A 14611-nucleotide genomic window follows, 5' to 3' on the forward strand; every position below is an offset into this window, starting at 1 on the left:
GGCAGCATTCTGTGCAGTATAGTTAATTGGGGCCCAGTTCCTCAGCTTTTCCAACTCCATGGTCCTCCATTTACCATGCTCACAGTGAGCAGACTTGCCTTGCAGAGTTGGTCCCTGAGCCAAGACAGCTGCACCCTGCACACATCTCTGCTGTCCTTGGTACCACCCCACTTTCTATAGACCACCCCCAAATGTGTCAGACAGAGGTCAAAACAAAACAAAACCTCCACCTAGCATCCACTGCTTTAACTGAGATGATATTGCTAGTTAAGTAGATCTGAAGCCGCCCAGTAGGAGTCAGTCCTTCAAGCACTCTCTGAGTTACACCATTCTCGGTGTGATTCAGTTTGGGGCATCCCATCACACCAGTCAGTGTGTTCCCACAGAGCCCACATCCACCACGGCACTGAGTGTTCACTGTGGCATCCACCCCTTGAGTATTATCCTTAAATTCTGGCTGCTTTTAATCACCATGAGGTAGAGAACTTTGCTCTCACTTGTGGCAGCCACCAGGCAAAGGGAGGAAGAGACCAGTGTGCAGTAACAGATGTGAAAACTAGTGTTTCTTTGACAACTGGTCCCCACATACCAGGAACTAGGGCTGAGTTAGGTTCTTTCCCATATTTCATTAACCCAAAGTTCTTTAACCTAAATCTCCCCTTTCCTGAAGCTATAAAGTCAGCAGGAGATGAGCATATAACTTCATGTGAACTCAAAAGTCTGCCACTTGCTTGCATTTCTAAGAAACCTGACCCTCAAAGTGTGGGAGTAGAAATGGCGGTTTTGCTGAGAAAATCACCTTGCCCTCAATTCCCTTCAGTGAATTTTCATGTTGTGGTGTCCCATGGTAATTGTCACATCAGTGACAGCTGAACCTTCAAGGTGTCTTTCTTCATCGTTGGTGGCCTGCAGCTCCACCTGGCTAAAGCCTTTATTTCCACCCCTAGATTTGACACAGGGTCTTGTTTTCTTCTAAGAGGAACATCAGCTCTCTGCATCCCAGAGCCGCCAGGATGGCGCCTTCCAGTCGGCCACTTGGTTGCCTTTTTCCGGAACCCCTGCTTCCTCTAAGCACCCCAGCTCCTTAAAGTGAACTGCTCCACCTTTGTTTCTTGTTTGTTCTGAGCTGTGAACCCCACTTAAGGAAAAGAGGAGAGGCACCCAAGTGCGCTGTAGCTAGGAAGTCACCCCCATGATTGCAGGCGCCTTCAGACCTCAGCACTTCTTTAAGCAAGGGAGGAGGACTTGCAGCAGTCTCACCCTCTCCACTGCCAGTCAGCAGCGCCCCCCCCCCCCCCCCCCCCGTCAGATCTCCAGCCCAGCGGTGCAGCAGGCAGGGTTACTGCAGATGGGTTACTGACAGGTGAGCCTCGGGCTCTGCTCACAAATAGTAGATTAAATTTGAAGCCTGAAACTGAATGCTTTTCCAGGACAGGGAATGGAATGAAATTTCACTCCTCTCCAAAGGAAACTTCTAAAGAAGAGATTCGGCAGCACAGGACAGCGCATGCGCTCCCAGCTTGCTTCCAGCCTCCTTCCCTGGGCCTCCTTTCGCAGACGTTCCTTTGGGCCCTATGTGGTTTGTGAAAGCATGTGCTGGGCGTATATCCTAGAGCTGACGTGGGCCTCGGGGGCTCCAAACATGGCTGTCTACAACCACAAGACCTGGAGACTATAGAGATGAGGGAAGGGCCCTTCTGTTTGCCCCCCACCCCCTTGTGGGATTAAGGCCCCATGATTGGCGGAGCCTCGCCTGCTTAGTGTTTGTGAGGACTCATCACGACAGGTTCCTTGCTTGGCTTTCTAACTGGTCCCTCAGGAAGACGCCAGTCCATATGTGAGTGGCGATCTGTGGAGTGTCTTCGTTCCTTTCCCATGGGTGTAGAAGCCACTGTTTCAGATCTTGGCATGGGAGGAGCCCTGATTCATTCTCCTGGGTGTGCCACCTTAAAACCACCAAGGGAACTCACGGGTGACCTTATCTTCGAGTGCCACAGGGGGTGCAAAGCTGGGAGGCTGTCAGTCAGTTTCCCTTTGCCAAAAGGAAGTCAATCCCCAAATGCCACACACTGCCCTTCACAGGCACTATGCTTTACACATATTTTTAAAGGTTTTTCACTGAGATGAGGGAAGCATATCTTATGAACACTTGACAGTGGCTGACGAGGTGGCTCTAAGTATAAAAAGCCCCTGCTGCCAAGACCGGCAATCAGTTCACCCCTCAGCCCACACGGCTCCCATAAGCTGTCCTCAGATACCCTCCCTACCTATGAACATGTATGTGTGCATGCGCATGTTCACACACACACACACACACACACACACACACACACACAGAATAAAGTGTAATAAAAAATTAGAGTAAAAATATAAGACTCTGAGGAAAACCAACTGAGGTAATGTTTAAAACTATGACAGTGACAATCCTCATGATACACTGGCCGGTTTGAAGATAAGACACATTCCTAAAAATAGGTATCCTGGGACATACAGGAGGCTGTGCCACACACTCGCATGGACTTGTGTGCACACTAGAGGAAGCTGTACAGAAGCAGGTGTGTGAGGCTGTCAGACACAAAAATGGGAAGCACAAAGACCTAGGAGCAGCTTGTGAAAGTTTTCCGACTGGGCCTCAGCAGCTGGCCTTGCTGATAGGAGGACCAGCTCTGGGCAAGTGCACAGGAACCAGCGAGCTCTGTGTGGGCAGGACACTTGTCCTCTGATAACAGGGAAGGTCATTTGTCTTCCAGAGGGCACAAAGCCTTAGCTCTGTGAGAGCCAAGACTGTCTATTACCTTGCTGGTTGGAAAACATGAGACTATTGTTACAGTAAAAGTCAAGCAATCAAAAACAAACAAAACCATGTAACAAAATTTACCATCTTAGCCCCTGAAAGCCAAACCAGAGCAATGCAACATGCCAAGCAAACATACCGCTAAGTTGTGTGTGTGCGTGTGCATGTGCATTCATTTGAGCCTGTGTATGCATGTGTGTGCATGTATGTGCGTGTGTGCATGTGCACTCATTTGAGCCTGTGTATGCACGCGTGCGTGTGTGTGTGTGTGTGTGTGTGTGTGTGTGTGTGTGTGCACTATAACACAGTGTGGAGGTCAGAGGACCCCTTTTGGGAGTCAGTTCTCTCCTTCCATCCGGTGGAAGATTAAACTCAGGTCAGCAGCAGGTACCTTTACCTACTGAGCCATCTTGCTGGCCCTCCAGAAACTTTCAAAAACACCATTTTGCTGTGTGTGTGTGTGTGTGTGTGTGTGCGCGCGCGTGCGTGCGCCAGTTAGACGCATTCCTTATCTCTCCGTCTCCTCAGTCCCTGGTCCCACTATTCTCCCCTGTGTTTTCTGTAAATCTGACCACTTTGCATGCTGCAGGTAAGTACCATCAGCCTCTTAGGGCCCATCTTCTGGGGACAGTTTGTCTCAGTGGCATAATGAAAGTGACAGCCTTGTAGCATTCCTATTCTTGTCATACGATGTGATCCTCTGGTTCCTTCCTGTCCCTGAGCAAAGCACTAACCCTAAGAGGCAAAAAAATGCTGTATATTACTAGTTGGTGACCAACAGGGGCGTAACTCCAGGCTTCACAGGACTGAATTTCTAGTCTATTATTTGTAATGTTGGAGAGATTTTAAAGCCAATGTTGGTCATCCTCTTCCAGAGAGCTCATAGAAACACTCAGGAAGTCTTTCAGAAGGAATGTCGTCCCGGGCACGCGAAGAAAACTATGGATCTGTTATTTAAGGGCAAGTACAGCATGGACTTGGAGCCTTTCGTGCAGAAGATCCCCACAGCCAGTGAAGCTGAGCTCAAGTATGACCCGCCTTTTGGATTCCGGAAGTTCTCCAGTAAAGTCCAGAGCCTCTTGGATATGCTGCCTGAGCACGACTTTCCTGAACACTTGAGAGCCAAGCACTGCAAGCGCTGTGTGGTTATTGGGAACGGGGGCATCCTTCACGGACTAGAGCTGGGCCACGCACTCAACCAGTTCGATGTGGTAATAAGGTATCTGTGATCTAAACCAGTTTTTCTCCTCTAGAATTTAATCTAGTGCTCTGGGCCAGTGCAGCTCCAGGGGCAGAGAGGAGCAGCAGGAGCTCTTTAGCACCCTCGCTTCAACTCTTGGGGGTGTTGAAACAAAATCACAAATGGCCAGGTGTCCCAAACTGTATTGGTTACCCTAGATTGAAGGCACATATGTGGGCTATAGCCACTTGCCAGGCCTTGCAGAGGTTTGGAAAGGTAGGAGGGCTGGGTAAGCAGTGCTGTTAGGCAGGGGCTGTAGGCTGATGCAAGGCGGGCAGGCAATGGGGGACACTTGGCTTTGAAACAGAGTTAGGGATAGTGAGCTATGGGAGAATAGACAGCCCCCAGGGCAGTTAGAACTCAATACAGGAGGTAAACGGCCACCCTGTGACTTTCCTGCTTGTTCACAGGCTTGTTTGGTTTGGGGTTTGTTTTTGGGGGGGGGGGGTGTTTTGTTTGTTTGGTTTTTAGGATGGGGTCTCTCTGCCTAGGATTAAAGGCATGTGCCACCACACAGTGCTTAAAAGTTCTTTCTAGATTAGGGGTGTGGCTGAATGGTAGAATGCTTGCTTACAATACACAGGGCCCTGAATTTAGTGACAGCGCAGGAAAGAAAAGTTTTTCCAATTATAAATGTAAAATATACCCATTATTAGGAAGAAAATAACAACTACTCAGAACACAAACAGTCAGCACTGCTGACTGCTGAGCTCCTCACTCTTGCCCTGGACACGTGCTGGCATCTGTGTCTCTGTCTCTCTAAAGACTGAGTTCGTTTTTGATTTGTATAATGTGTGTGTGTGTGTGTGTGTGTGTGTGTGTGTGTGTGTGTGTGTGTGTGTGTGTGTTCAAGCGAGTGCGTGCGCAAGGGAGTACATGTGGAGGCCATAAGAGGACATCAGAAATCTGAGCGAAGTTACAGGCTGTTGCGAGCCGCCCAATATGGCTGCTAGAAACCAAATTGTGATCCTCTGGAAGGAGCAGCAAGCACTCTTCACCACTGGGGCATCTCTCTAGCCCTGCTTTTGTGTTTTTTTATAAAATATTTAAAACTTACATTTATGATTAGTTTCTGAAGTCATTACTATCTGAGAACTTTTGAGGAAGATTAATTTTTTGGTGACTCTTTTGCCAGACATTAGAATATTTATGTCTTTTTACTTTTTATTGTGAAACTACTTTGCATATTCTTATGCACGTGTCTTTTTATCCAGCTCTGATTGGTTCCTGAGACAAGTTATTTAAAATAGAATTGGTTCCCTCAAGGCCTGGGGCCTATTTTTCCAACCCTGGGTACACTGCAGTAAGTTAGCCACAGGCTCTGGGTCCCAATTCAGTCTGTCCTGCAGAGACTCATGGGCAGAGGGAAGAGAGGGGAGTGAAACAGAGCCTAGGGACAAAGATGTGACATATATGGTGGGGGTGACACAGAAAGTGGAAACAGGGACAAGATGAATCAGGGGCATACTGAAAAATAATTGACAGCCTCTTTTAATGGTTTGAAAACTAATGTCAAGTGATAAAAAGATTTCTACTCCAGGGGCCACAGGCCTTACTAGAACCACTAACCGGAACCACTAATGGAAACCTGGAAGTGGAAAGAACTGGTTAGCAAGGGACATGACCAAATCCATCCCAGCCATTTTGATCCCCAAAGTGAGGGTGTTCACATGGGACCTTTGTTCACTCCGTGGTGCCTGAGTTTCCTCATCTGCAGTCCAGAAGCAGTAGGGTTCCTCCACGGTGGAGACCAGATGCACGAATGGGTTTAAAGCGCCAAGAGCGGTGAGCAGCAGAATGGTGGTGTCTGGTGGTCAGTAAATGCCACAGCTCCTCGGGAGAGAGCATGGAAAGCAGAGGGTGGGTTAGAAGTGTTGCAAACAGTACAGACCTGCAGTTCCAGGACGGGTGGCTAAAGGGCTGCATAGGAAGCTAGCTTAGAAGGACAGCAGCAGCACGTGTCTTCTCAGAGAGCAGTCAGCCAGGGATGGCTGAAGGAAGAACCCTGCCTGGTGTGAGGAGGGACCAGAAATGAGGCTGGGTGTCCTGGGATGGCGGGACTGCGCATGAGAGCTTCAGGAGCAGGGAGGCCCCTGTGCACCAGGAACGGTGAAGGGTTATCAAGCCTGGTTAGAAAGAGGAAGAATAAGACGCATCTTCATTTTCATAATTCCGTAGAGGCAGTACAGAATCTCCCTGTGTGCCGTCTCCCTGGCTGAGCACATTTCCCTGCGCCATCCATATAGACGTCCCCTGGTGTCCAGGAGGCTTCCCTGCACACCCAGCATACACGTGCATCAAAAGATGCATGGGCGTGAGGGAGGTAGCTCAGTGCCTAAGGTTCTTGTGCTGGGACTGGAGCTCGGCCTCCAGTGCCCAAGTAAATACCAAGTAAACATGGCAGCCCAGCTGTCAGCTCCATGCTCTGTATTTCCAGGCTCAGGAGGCAGAGGCAAGGGATCCCCTGGGCAGGCTGGCTAGCTAGATTAGTCATGCTGGTGAGCTCTGGCCTCGATTGAGAGACCTGTTGCAGTCACTAAGGTTGAGAGCCATTGAGGACTCCCCATGTCAGCCCATTTGAGCATGTAAGTGAAGGTGAGGAGTGGGAATGCATTGACTCCACCTGAGCATCCTAGTTTTCTCATAGCGCATAGTGTAGCATGCCAGTCACTTCCCCTCACGATCCACATGACTGCCACCCTATGGCATCATAAGAAGGTATTATACCATACACGTCACCAGCCCAGGAAAATCAAAATCCAAAGTTCACAGTTGGGTTTCTGTCAAATGCTCGTGACTTTGAACATCATAATAAGTCAGTCTCTGAAGATCCTTCTGTACCGTTACTCTCTGCTGACCCATTCTCGAAAGTTGCACACTTTTGAAGCTTGAGTGGACCTTTCCTGAGAACAAGGATGCTCAGGATCAGAGAGTGTCTATACAAATCAGGCCCTTTGCTTTCAAAACAGAAGAAAACGATCCGGCCCAGTGGTATGATTTGGCATTTAGTTGACCTATTCGGTAGCTTGCTCTAGTAACCAAGAGAACTAGGTGTTTAAGGTTTGGAAGAGGAAGTAGCCATGAGACAAAGTTTAGACACAACTGTGCGGCAGACACTTTTATGAGAATTCAGAAGATCATTAACTAGCTGGGCACAGTGGCCCATCTCTGTAACCCCAAGTACTCAGGAAACTGGAATTCTGTCAAGAACTCTTAATTATGGAAGCAAACAGAAGATTTTCAAAGAAAGGAAAATCCAGGAAAGTCCCAAATGTTACATGTTTGGATTAGCTTAAAATCCCAGGACATGGCAGACCTGCTCATATTGACAGTCTGGTGTCATGTGCTGGTCCTCCATGGATCCTGAGGGACAGTGTTGTCAAGTGCTCCGAGGCCAAGGGGAGGGAAGCCTGCTCCAACAATGTCCTGATTCATGGAGGACATGGCATAGGATGTTGGGATGTCACGTGATGTGACGAGATGGTTAATGGCTTCCCTTGTCAATTGTCCCCTTTTGTTTGACTAGGTTAAACAGCGCACCAATTGAGGGTTATTCTGAACATGTTGGAAATAAAACTACTATAAGGATGACTTACCCAGAGGGTGCTCCACTGTCGGACGCTGAATACTACGCTAATGACTTGTTCGTTGCTGTTTTATTTAAGAGTGTTGATTTCAAATGGCTTCAAGCAATGGTGAAAAATGAAAGCCTGGTAAGAACTCAAATTCCCGGGGCAGTCAGACGTTGGTAAAAAGTTAGAGCATCTTGGATTGCAATCCAGACATTTATTTTTAAATTGACATAGTAGAATTCACACTTTTCTGTTGTTTCTCAAATTATATTCTCCCTCTTTGTAGAAACCCCTCAGAACTCTTGCTGCAATTTACTTCCAGAACCTGATTAAGGATTGGTACATGGAACTGAACATGTACCTTAGTTGTAGAGTGCTTGCCTGGCATGCAGAAGGCCTGGGTTCAATCCCCAGCACCAAATAAAGCTGGGCATAGGGGTACACACCTATAATCCTAGCACTTAGGAGGTGAGGACAAGAGGATAAGCTCTGGGTCATCCTCAGCTGCATAGTTTGAGGTCAGCCTGGGATACATGTGATCCTGTCTTAGAAACAAACAAGTAAATTAAGTAGGAGAGATTTGTGTGTGTGAAATTGGTCCTCATTATCAAAAGGGAGTATGAGCTTTGGGACCACACTCTCTATTCTGAGGTTAGTTGCCTTGTTCTCCAGACATAGACTCGAATGGCTTTTAGTTCAAGAAGTGAGATTGCTAGGATGAAAGTTATATATACATTTATTTCATCCCAAAGATGTTCTCCAAAATGCTACAGTCAGGATCCTGTCATTGGGGTAAATCCAAAGCCTTCTAGAAAGGCAGAGCAGGGCCTTCCACTTGGTTAGATTCCTGGGGGGTCTTTGCAGTAATCAAATAACGTTATTTCGTAGTTCTATCCATTAAAATGAAGTAATTTTCAGAGCTCAGTTATTAAGCTGGTCACAAATCTATCTCTAAAGCTAAGAGGATAGAGAGGGTCAACAGAGATGGCTCAGAGGGTAAAGGTGCCTGCCACCATACCTGACAACCCAAGTTCAACCCCAGGGAGCGGCATGGTAAAAATGAGAGAAATGACTCCCAGAGATCATCCTCTGGCCAACACACACACACACACACACACACACACACACACACACACACACACACACACACACACACACGAAAGCTAAAATACACATTGTTTTAAATTAGGTCCATACTATGTGACGAAGCCACTTCTCTCCAGAGCCTGATTCTCTGCAGATTGTTGTGTCTTCTGGGTTTTCTATTGTGTAGGATTTCTGATGGGAAAATGGGGTGACCATAGCCTGTTGCTAAGCACTTTTACGAGACTAGGAACAAAGTCAGTAAGTGGGTACATGGTGAGGACCCATCCAGCAAGGCACTCACAGCACTCAGTACCCTGAAATCCAGCCAGTTAACTGTCCTTCCCTGGGAACACGTGGCTGTAGATTGTCAGAGACACCCTCAGGGCATCCCTGGGGAATTTCTTCCTCCAGCAAACAAAGTGGTTGTGGCAGGTCTGTGCCACCCTTGAAAACTGCAAGTTTCAGGGTTATATTACGGGTTGAAGTACTAGAATCGTAACGATACTCTAGGGCTTGGGGTACAAAGCCAGTGACCTTGGCATAATTAGCAGTGACTTTCTTATCGCCCCTGTTGACAGGACGACGTTGCTAACCATCCTAATGGCTGCTTGCACTCTTTCCGCAGCCATTTTGGATTCGTCTCTTCTTTTGGAAGCAGGTGGCAGAAAAAATCCCACTCCAGCCAAAGCATTTCAGGATTTTGAACCCAGTTATCATCAAAGAAACTGCCTTCGACATCCTTCAGTACTCAGAGCCTCAGTCAAGATTCTGGGGCCATGATAAGGTATTTTTGTTACTACTGGGTTAACTATTCTCTGTGTACAAGAGGAAGAAACTTGTTCAAGTTTTGTATAGACTCATCTGTGCCCCTAGAACAGTGGCTCTCAACCTGTGGGTTGCAACCCTTTTGAAAATCAAATGACTCCAGGGGTTGCATATCAGACATCCTTCACATCAGATACTTAAATTACAATTCATAGCAGTAGCAAAAATATAGTTATGAAGTAGCAACAAAAATAATTTTATAATTGGGGGTCACCACAACATGAGGAACTGTATTAAAGGGTCTCAGCATTAGAAAGGTTGAGAACCACCATTCTAGAAGCATCTTTATTAGGGAAACCTACTCACTGACCAGACAAGTCCATGTGTGGTCATCATTACACCCCTTGGTGCCAGGGCTCTTCATGGTTGAATCAGCCTTCTTCCTGGTGCACTCTTGAGCAGAGTGGCACATCACTGAGAGGTTACTTAAGGTACCTTTGCCTACAGCCACACTAAGGGGCACACTGCTAATCTAAAAAGTTTCTGTATGTTTTATCTCTATGAGATAGTCAGAATTGGTACTTACCATCCCTTCAAGATGATAATAAATGAAGTCAGCCCTCTAAGACAGTGCTTTTCCGTCTGGCCCCATCCCAGACATTCAGACTGTATTGGTCACCCTGTGGTCTGTAGGTGGGGATTTTCAAAATTTGATTTACTTTGCAGCCTAATTTGAAAACCTTTTGTTCTAGGTCTCCATTGAGTAGGCTGTTAACCTGCAATTAGCATATGCTGCCGAAGGGGGTGGTGTGGAGAATCCTTTTATTACTTGTAGCTTGGTGTAGTAGGGCCCATGTCCTTAAAAACTTTTAGAAACCTGTAGGGAAATCTTTTTTTTTTTTTTTTTTTTTTGAGACAGGGTTTCTCTGTATAGTCCTGGCTGTCCTAGAACTCACTTTTTTGAGCAGGCTATCCTCAAACTCATGTAGATCCACCTGCCTCTGCCCCTGCCCCTGCCCCTGCCCCTGCCCCTGCCCCTGCCCCTGCCCCTGCCCCTGCCCCTGCCCCTGCCCCTGCCCCTGCCCCTGCAGTGCTGGGATTAAAGGTGCATGTCACCACAACCAGCTAGAAAATCTGTCTTAAACAAGAATTAGCACATGTCTGACCAAGAACAATGCTCAAAATAAAAACAAGTCTTCCTAGAGCTAAAACAAACAAACAAAATACATACATACATACACACACACACACACACAGAGAGAGAGAGAGAGAGAGAGAGAGAGAGAGAGAGAGAGAGAGAGAGAGAGAATGGAGCTGGAGACATGGCTCAGTGCTTGCTTACAGTTAAGAGCACTGACTTCTGACAGGCAAGAGTATTGGGTGCTGACAGCTGAAAGCACTGGTTACCCTTCCAGAGGACCTGAGTTCTGTTCCCAGCATCTGCATAGTAGTTCCTAATGTCTGTAACTCCAGTTTCAGGGCATCCAGTGCCCTCTTCTGGATTCACGTATGCATATGATATATGATATATTTGCATACATAAAGGCAAAACATTCCTACAGATTAATAAAAAAATTAATAGAGACAAAAATTAAGAACATTTGACAAAAGGAGAAAATAAAATAAATAAAAAATACATAATAAAATATTTAGTCCCCAGTAATTAAATAAAGGCAGTTAGAGCCACAGTGGCTTTTTTTTTAAAGTTCCTTGTCTGGTGGTGATGTAGGTAGAATAAAGTGGCCCTTTTCCTGGATTTGTAGTATGCATTAACTTAAAGGAGAGATGGTCACAGACGGAGAGATGGCTCAATACAAGCACGTGCTGTTCTCTCATAGGACTTTAGTCCGGTTCCCAACACCCACATCAGGTGGCTCCCAAGTGCTGCATGTTGGAGGAGACAAGATAGGACACACAGCCACAGCACAGAGGCATCCTTGGCACTCATCTCTCTCCATGAACAGACTGGCTATGACAGTCCTTTTTAACCAGTGAGGCTGACTTTAAGAAGTGGATGCCCATGGATGAGGAAACAATTTAGAACAAACAGAGCTCCTGGAAGGATCCATGATCCCATTAGAATCTATGAGGTCTGGGGGAACTCTTGTTCTAGTTTACAGAAAATGAATATTTATGGAAGATACAATCTTCACTAAAATGAGAGAAATATCAGCATGTTAAAAACTATCCAAAACCGAATTCAGGTTGAACATCCTAAATCTGAAAATCAAAAACTCTTTGACAGCTAACAAGATATCCTAAGCGGAAAATTCCATACCTGGCCTCATGTGATAGTTCATAATCAAAATGTAGATATATTAAAAATACCTTATAGGGGTTGGGGATTTAGCTCAGTGATAGAGCGTTTGCCTAGCAAGCACAAGGCCCTGGGTTTGGTCACTAACTCCAAAAAAAAGAAAAGGAAAAAAAAAAAACCTTATAAAAATGTATATGTATAAGGCATATGTGAAACACAAGAGAATATCAGTATGTGTGGGTCCTATTCCCAAGATGTCCTCTATGTATGCACAAGTATTCCAGAAATGCAGGAAACATTTCTGGGACCATGCATTTTAGATACAGAATGTAGTCTGCAAGTGGACCAGTGTCAGCCCTCAGGGAGAGCTGTTAGCTGCAGGCTCTCTGGACTTGTCTTATGGTACTGTTTTTACCCAAACCTTGACTGAAGATCCAGAAAGCTTTGTGGCAGGGTTGGACATCCCAGGAGGCACGGCACGATGCCTTGCAGACGAGTGCATGCCAGAAGAGAGCAGCTAAAACGGGATGCGCCGAGGACCCGCCAGGCTAGAGTTAGCTGAATCTATTTTGAAAGGAGTAAATGTAGCCAGACAGCATGGCATCCACCTGTAATCCAGCACTCCTGAGGTTGAAGCAGGAGGTCATGGGGTAGAAGCCAGCTTGGGGAACATGGCAAGACCTTTTTCTTTAAAAACAGAAACAAAAACAAAACAAAATACAGGGATGAATGTGACATGTAACATACAAGTTCAAACTTACAGCCACATGGTGAAAGGAGAGGAAAAGCTCTTGAAAGTTGTCCTCTGACCTCCAGCCAAGCACAGTGACATGGACATTCAAGTGCATACCTATGCACATACACACACACACACACACACGCACACGCACATACACACACACGCACACACGCACTCACGCACCTTAAAAATATATAAAGAGGGCTGGAGAGATGGCTCAGTGGTTAGAGCACTGACTGCTCTTCCAGAGGTCCTGAGTTCAAATCCCAGCAACCACATGGTGGCTCACAACCATCTGTAATGGGATCTGATGCCCTCTTCTGGTGTGTCTGAAGACAATTACAGTGTACTCACATAAATACAAATAAATCTTTAAAATATATATATATATATATAAAGAGACACCGGGCAATGGTGCACACCTTTAATCCCAGCACTCAGGATGCAGAAGCAGATGGACCTCTGTGAGTTTGAGGCCACAGAGTGTGTCCTAGGACAGCCAGGACTACACAGGGACACTTTGTCTTGAAATAACAAAAAATCATTTTTAAAAATTATATATATGTATATATATATACACACATATATTTCAATCTCAAAAGTTAAATGAGTTTTAAAAGCAATTGAAATATTATTTTTTAATGAATAAATTAGTCTCTGTTCTTTCCAGAATATCCCCACGATCGGCATCATTGCCATTGTCTTGGCCACGCATCTGTGTGATGAAGTTAGCCTGGCAGGCTTTGGATATGACCTCAGTCAACCAAGGACCCCTCTGCACTACTTTGACAGTCAGTGCATGGGCGCCATGAACTGGCAAGTCATGCACAACGTGACCACAGAGACCCAGTTCCTCCAGAAGCTCATCAAGGAGGGCGTGGTGCAGGACCTCAGCGGGGGCATCCACTGAGAACTTTGAACACCGCAGACCTCACTTAGCAATGCAGCTGAGAGCTGTGGTGAGCAGCCTCCCCAGGGAGTTTACCCTGCAGCTGCTTTGGCCTACAGCTAGTGTTTTTAAACTCAGTTTTAAAAGAAAAGGAAAGAACAACAGCAACAACAAAAGTTCAGCCCTTTACACCTCTTTGTCCTATTTATTTGAAGTCAGTGTTGGGTTTTGCACAATTTTGTAAGTTAATTTTAAGAATGGGGATGGAAAGACTTTTCAAAGAGAATCGTATGGTTTATTGTATTTTAAAGAAGTAATTTAATTTGCAAAAACTGTACACATGTACTCTCCCCAGGTGTTGAGGTGGGAGGAGAGGGGCTTCTGCACCTTCGATGATGGCCTCGATACCTGACTGTGGGTTCTGCAGCTCTGTTTGGTAGCACTGCTGGCAGGGAAACTTCCTGCCTCCTGGATGAAGGAAGGGTTTACTCATCATCACTGGCAGCTGCAGGAAGTCGGGGGCCTGATAAACAAGTTCATAACCCCTTTCTGCTAGTCCGTCTGCCAGAAGACTCAGAGGACCCAAGCAGGGCAGCTGTTCCACAGGCGAGCCACTGTCAGCTGAGTACCGTGATGCTGCCCCAGGATGGGAGAAGCCATGTCGTCCTACACTGTCAGGGCACTTTTCAGCTTCTGGAGAAGTGTCTGTTCTCTCTGCCCTCCCAAAGCACTTGGTGTTATTTAAGGCGTGAGGCTGTCTGTCTGAGATGGTTCATCAGAATTGTGACAGCCATGGGGAGCAAGACCTCTGCAGATGACCACATTGCTAAAGCACTGGAGTGAACCCCCCCTGTTGTAACTTAAGACCCATCCTGAAGTGCCCTGAAGTGCCCACCAACCAATGTGAAAGGAGAATGAGGAAGGGGAGGGAAAAGAACAGAAAGAAAGAAAAATAATAAAAGCTTTTGAGGAGCCCCTGTGACTTAGTGACCGTGAGGGTTTGTTCCTTCGTTCGTTCATTCTCTGCTGAGTGGAAACCTCACCCTGGATGCTGCATAGTGAGGGGGTTAGGGTGCCTCGCTCCTAGCTGTGTGACCCAAGTAGAGGGGCTCCCCTGGAGAGGTGATGGCTGCCTTATCTTTAACCACTGTGACAACATTCCAACCTGGGGCCCAGGGTCCAGAGGGTGAGTCGAGGACCTCACAAGGAGCACGGCAGCCAAGACTCATGCCTCACAAGCATGAGAGAGCTAACTGGGAAGGGGGGCTT

General features: G+C 46.6%; 1 protein-coding gene across 23 annotated transcripts in view; it reads left to right on the plus strand.

Annotated features, from left to right (window-relative positions):
• St3gal5 (ST3 beta-galactoside alpha-2,3-sialyltransferase 5) overlaps positions 1-14322 on the plus strand; it is a 57768-nt gene extending 43446 nt beyond the window's left edge. For 6 of the 23 annotated variants that reach the window (XM_087659468.1, XM_087659462.1, XM_087659470.1 and 3 more), the window contains 4 exons: positions 3670-4013; positions 7561-7747; positions 9318-9476; positions 13108-14321. In XM_087659468.1, the coding sequence (XP_087515594.1) occupies positions 3670-4013; positions 7561-7747; positions 9318-9476; positions 13108-13176 (759 nt within the window). In that variant the 3' untranslated portion in view covers positions 13177-14321. 23 annotated transcript variants of the gene reach the window in all.
• The last annotated feature ends 289 nt before the right edge of the window (positions 14323-14611 follow it).

Source organism: Rattus norvegicus, chromosome 4, assembly GCF_021556685.1.
Source record: "Rattus norvegicus strain SHRSP/BbbUtx chromosome 4, alternate assembly SHRSP_T2T, whole genome shotgun sequence".
Taxonomy (NCBI): Eukaryota; Metazoa; Chordata; class Mammalia; order Rodentia; family Muridae; genus Rattus; species Rattus norvegicus.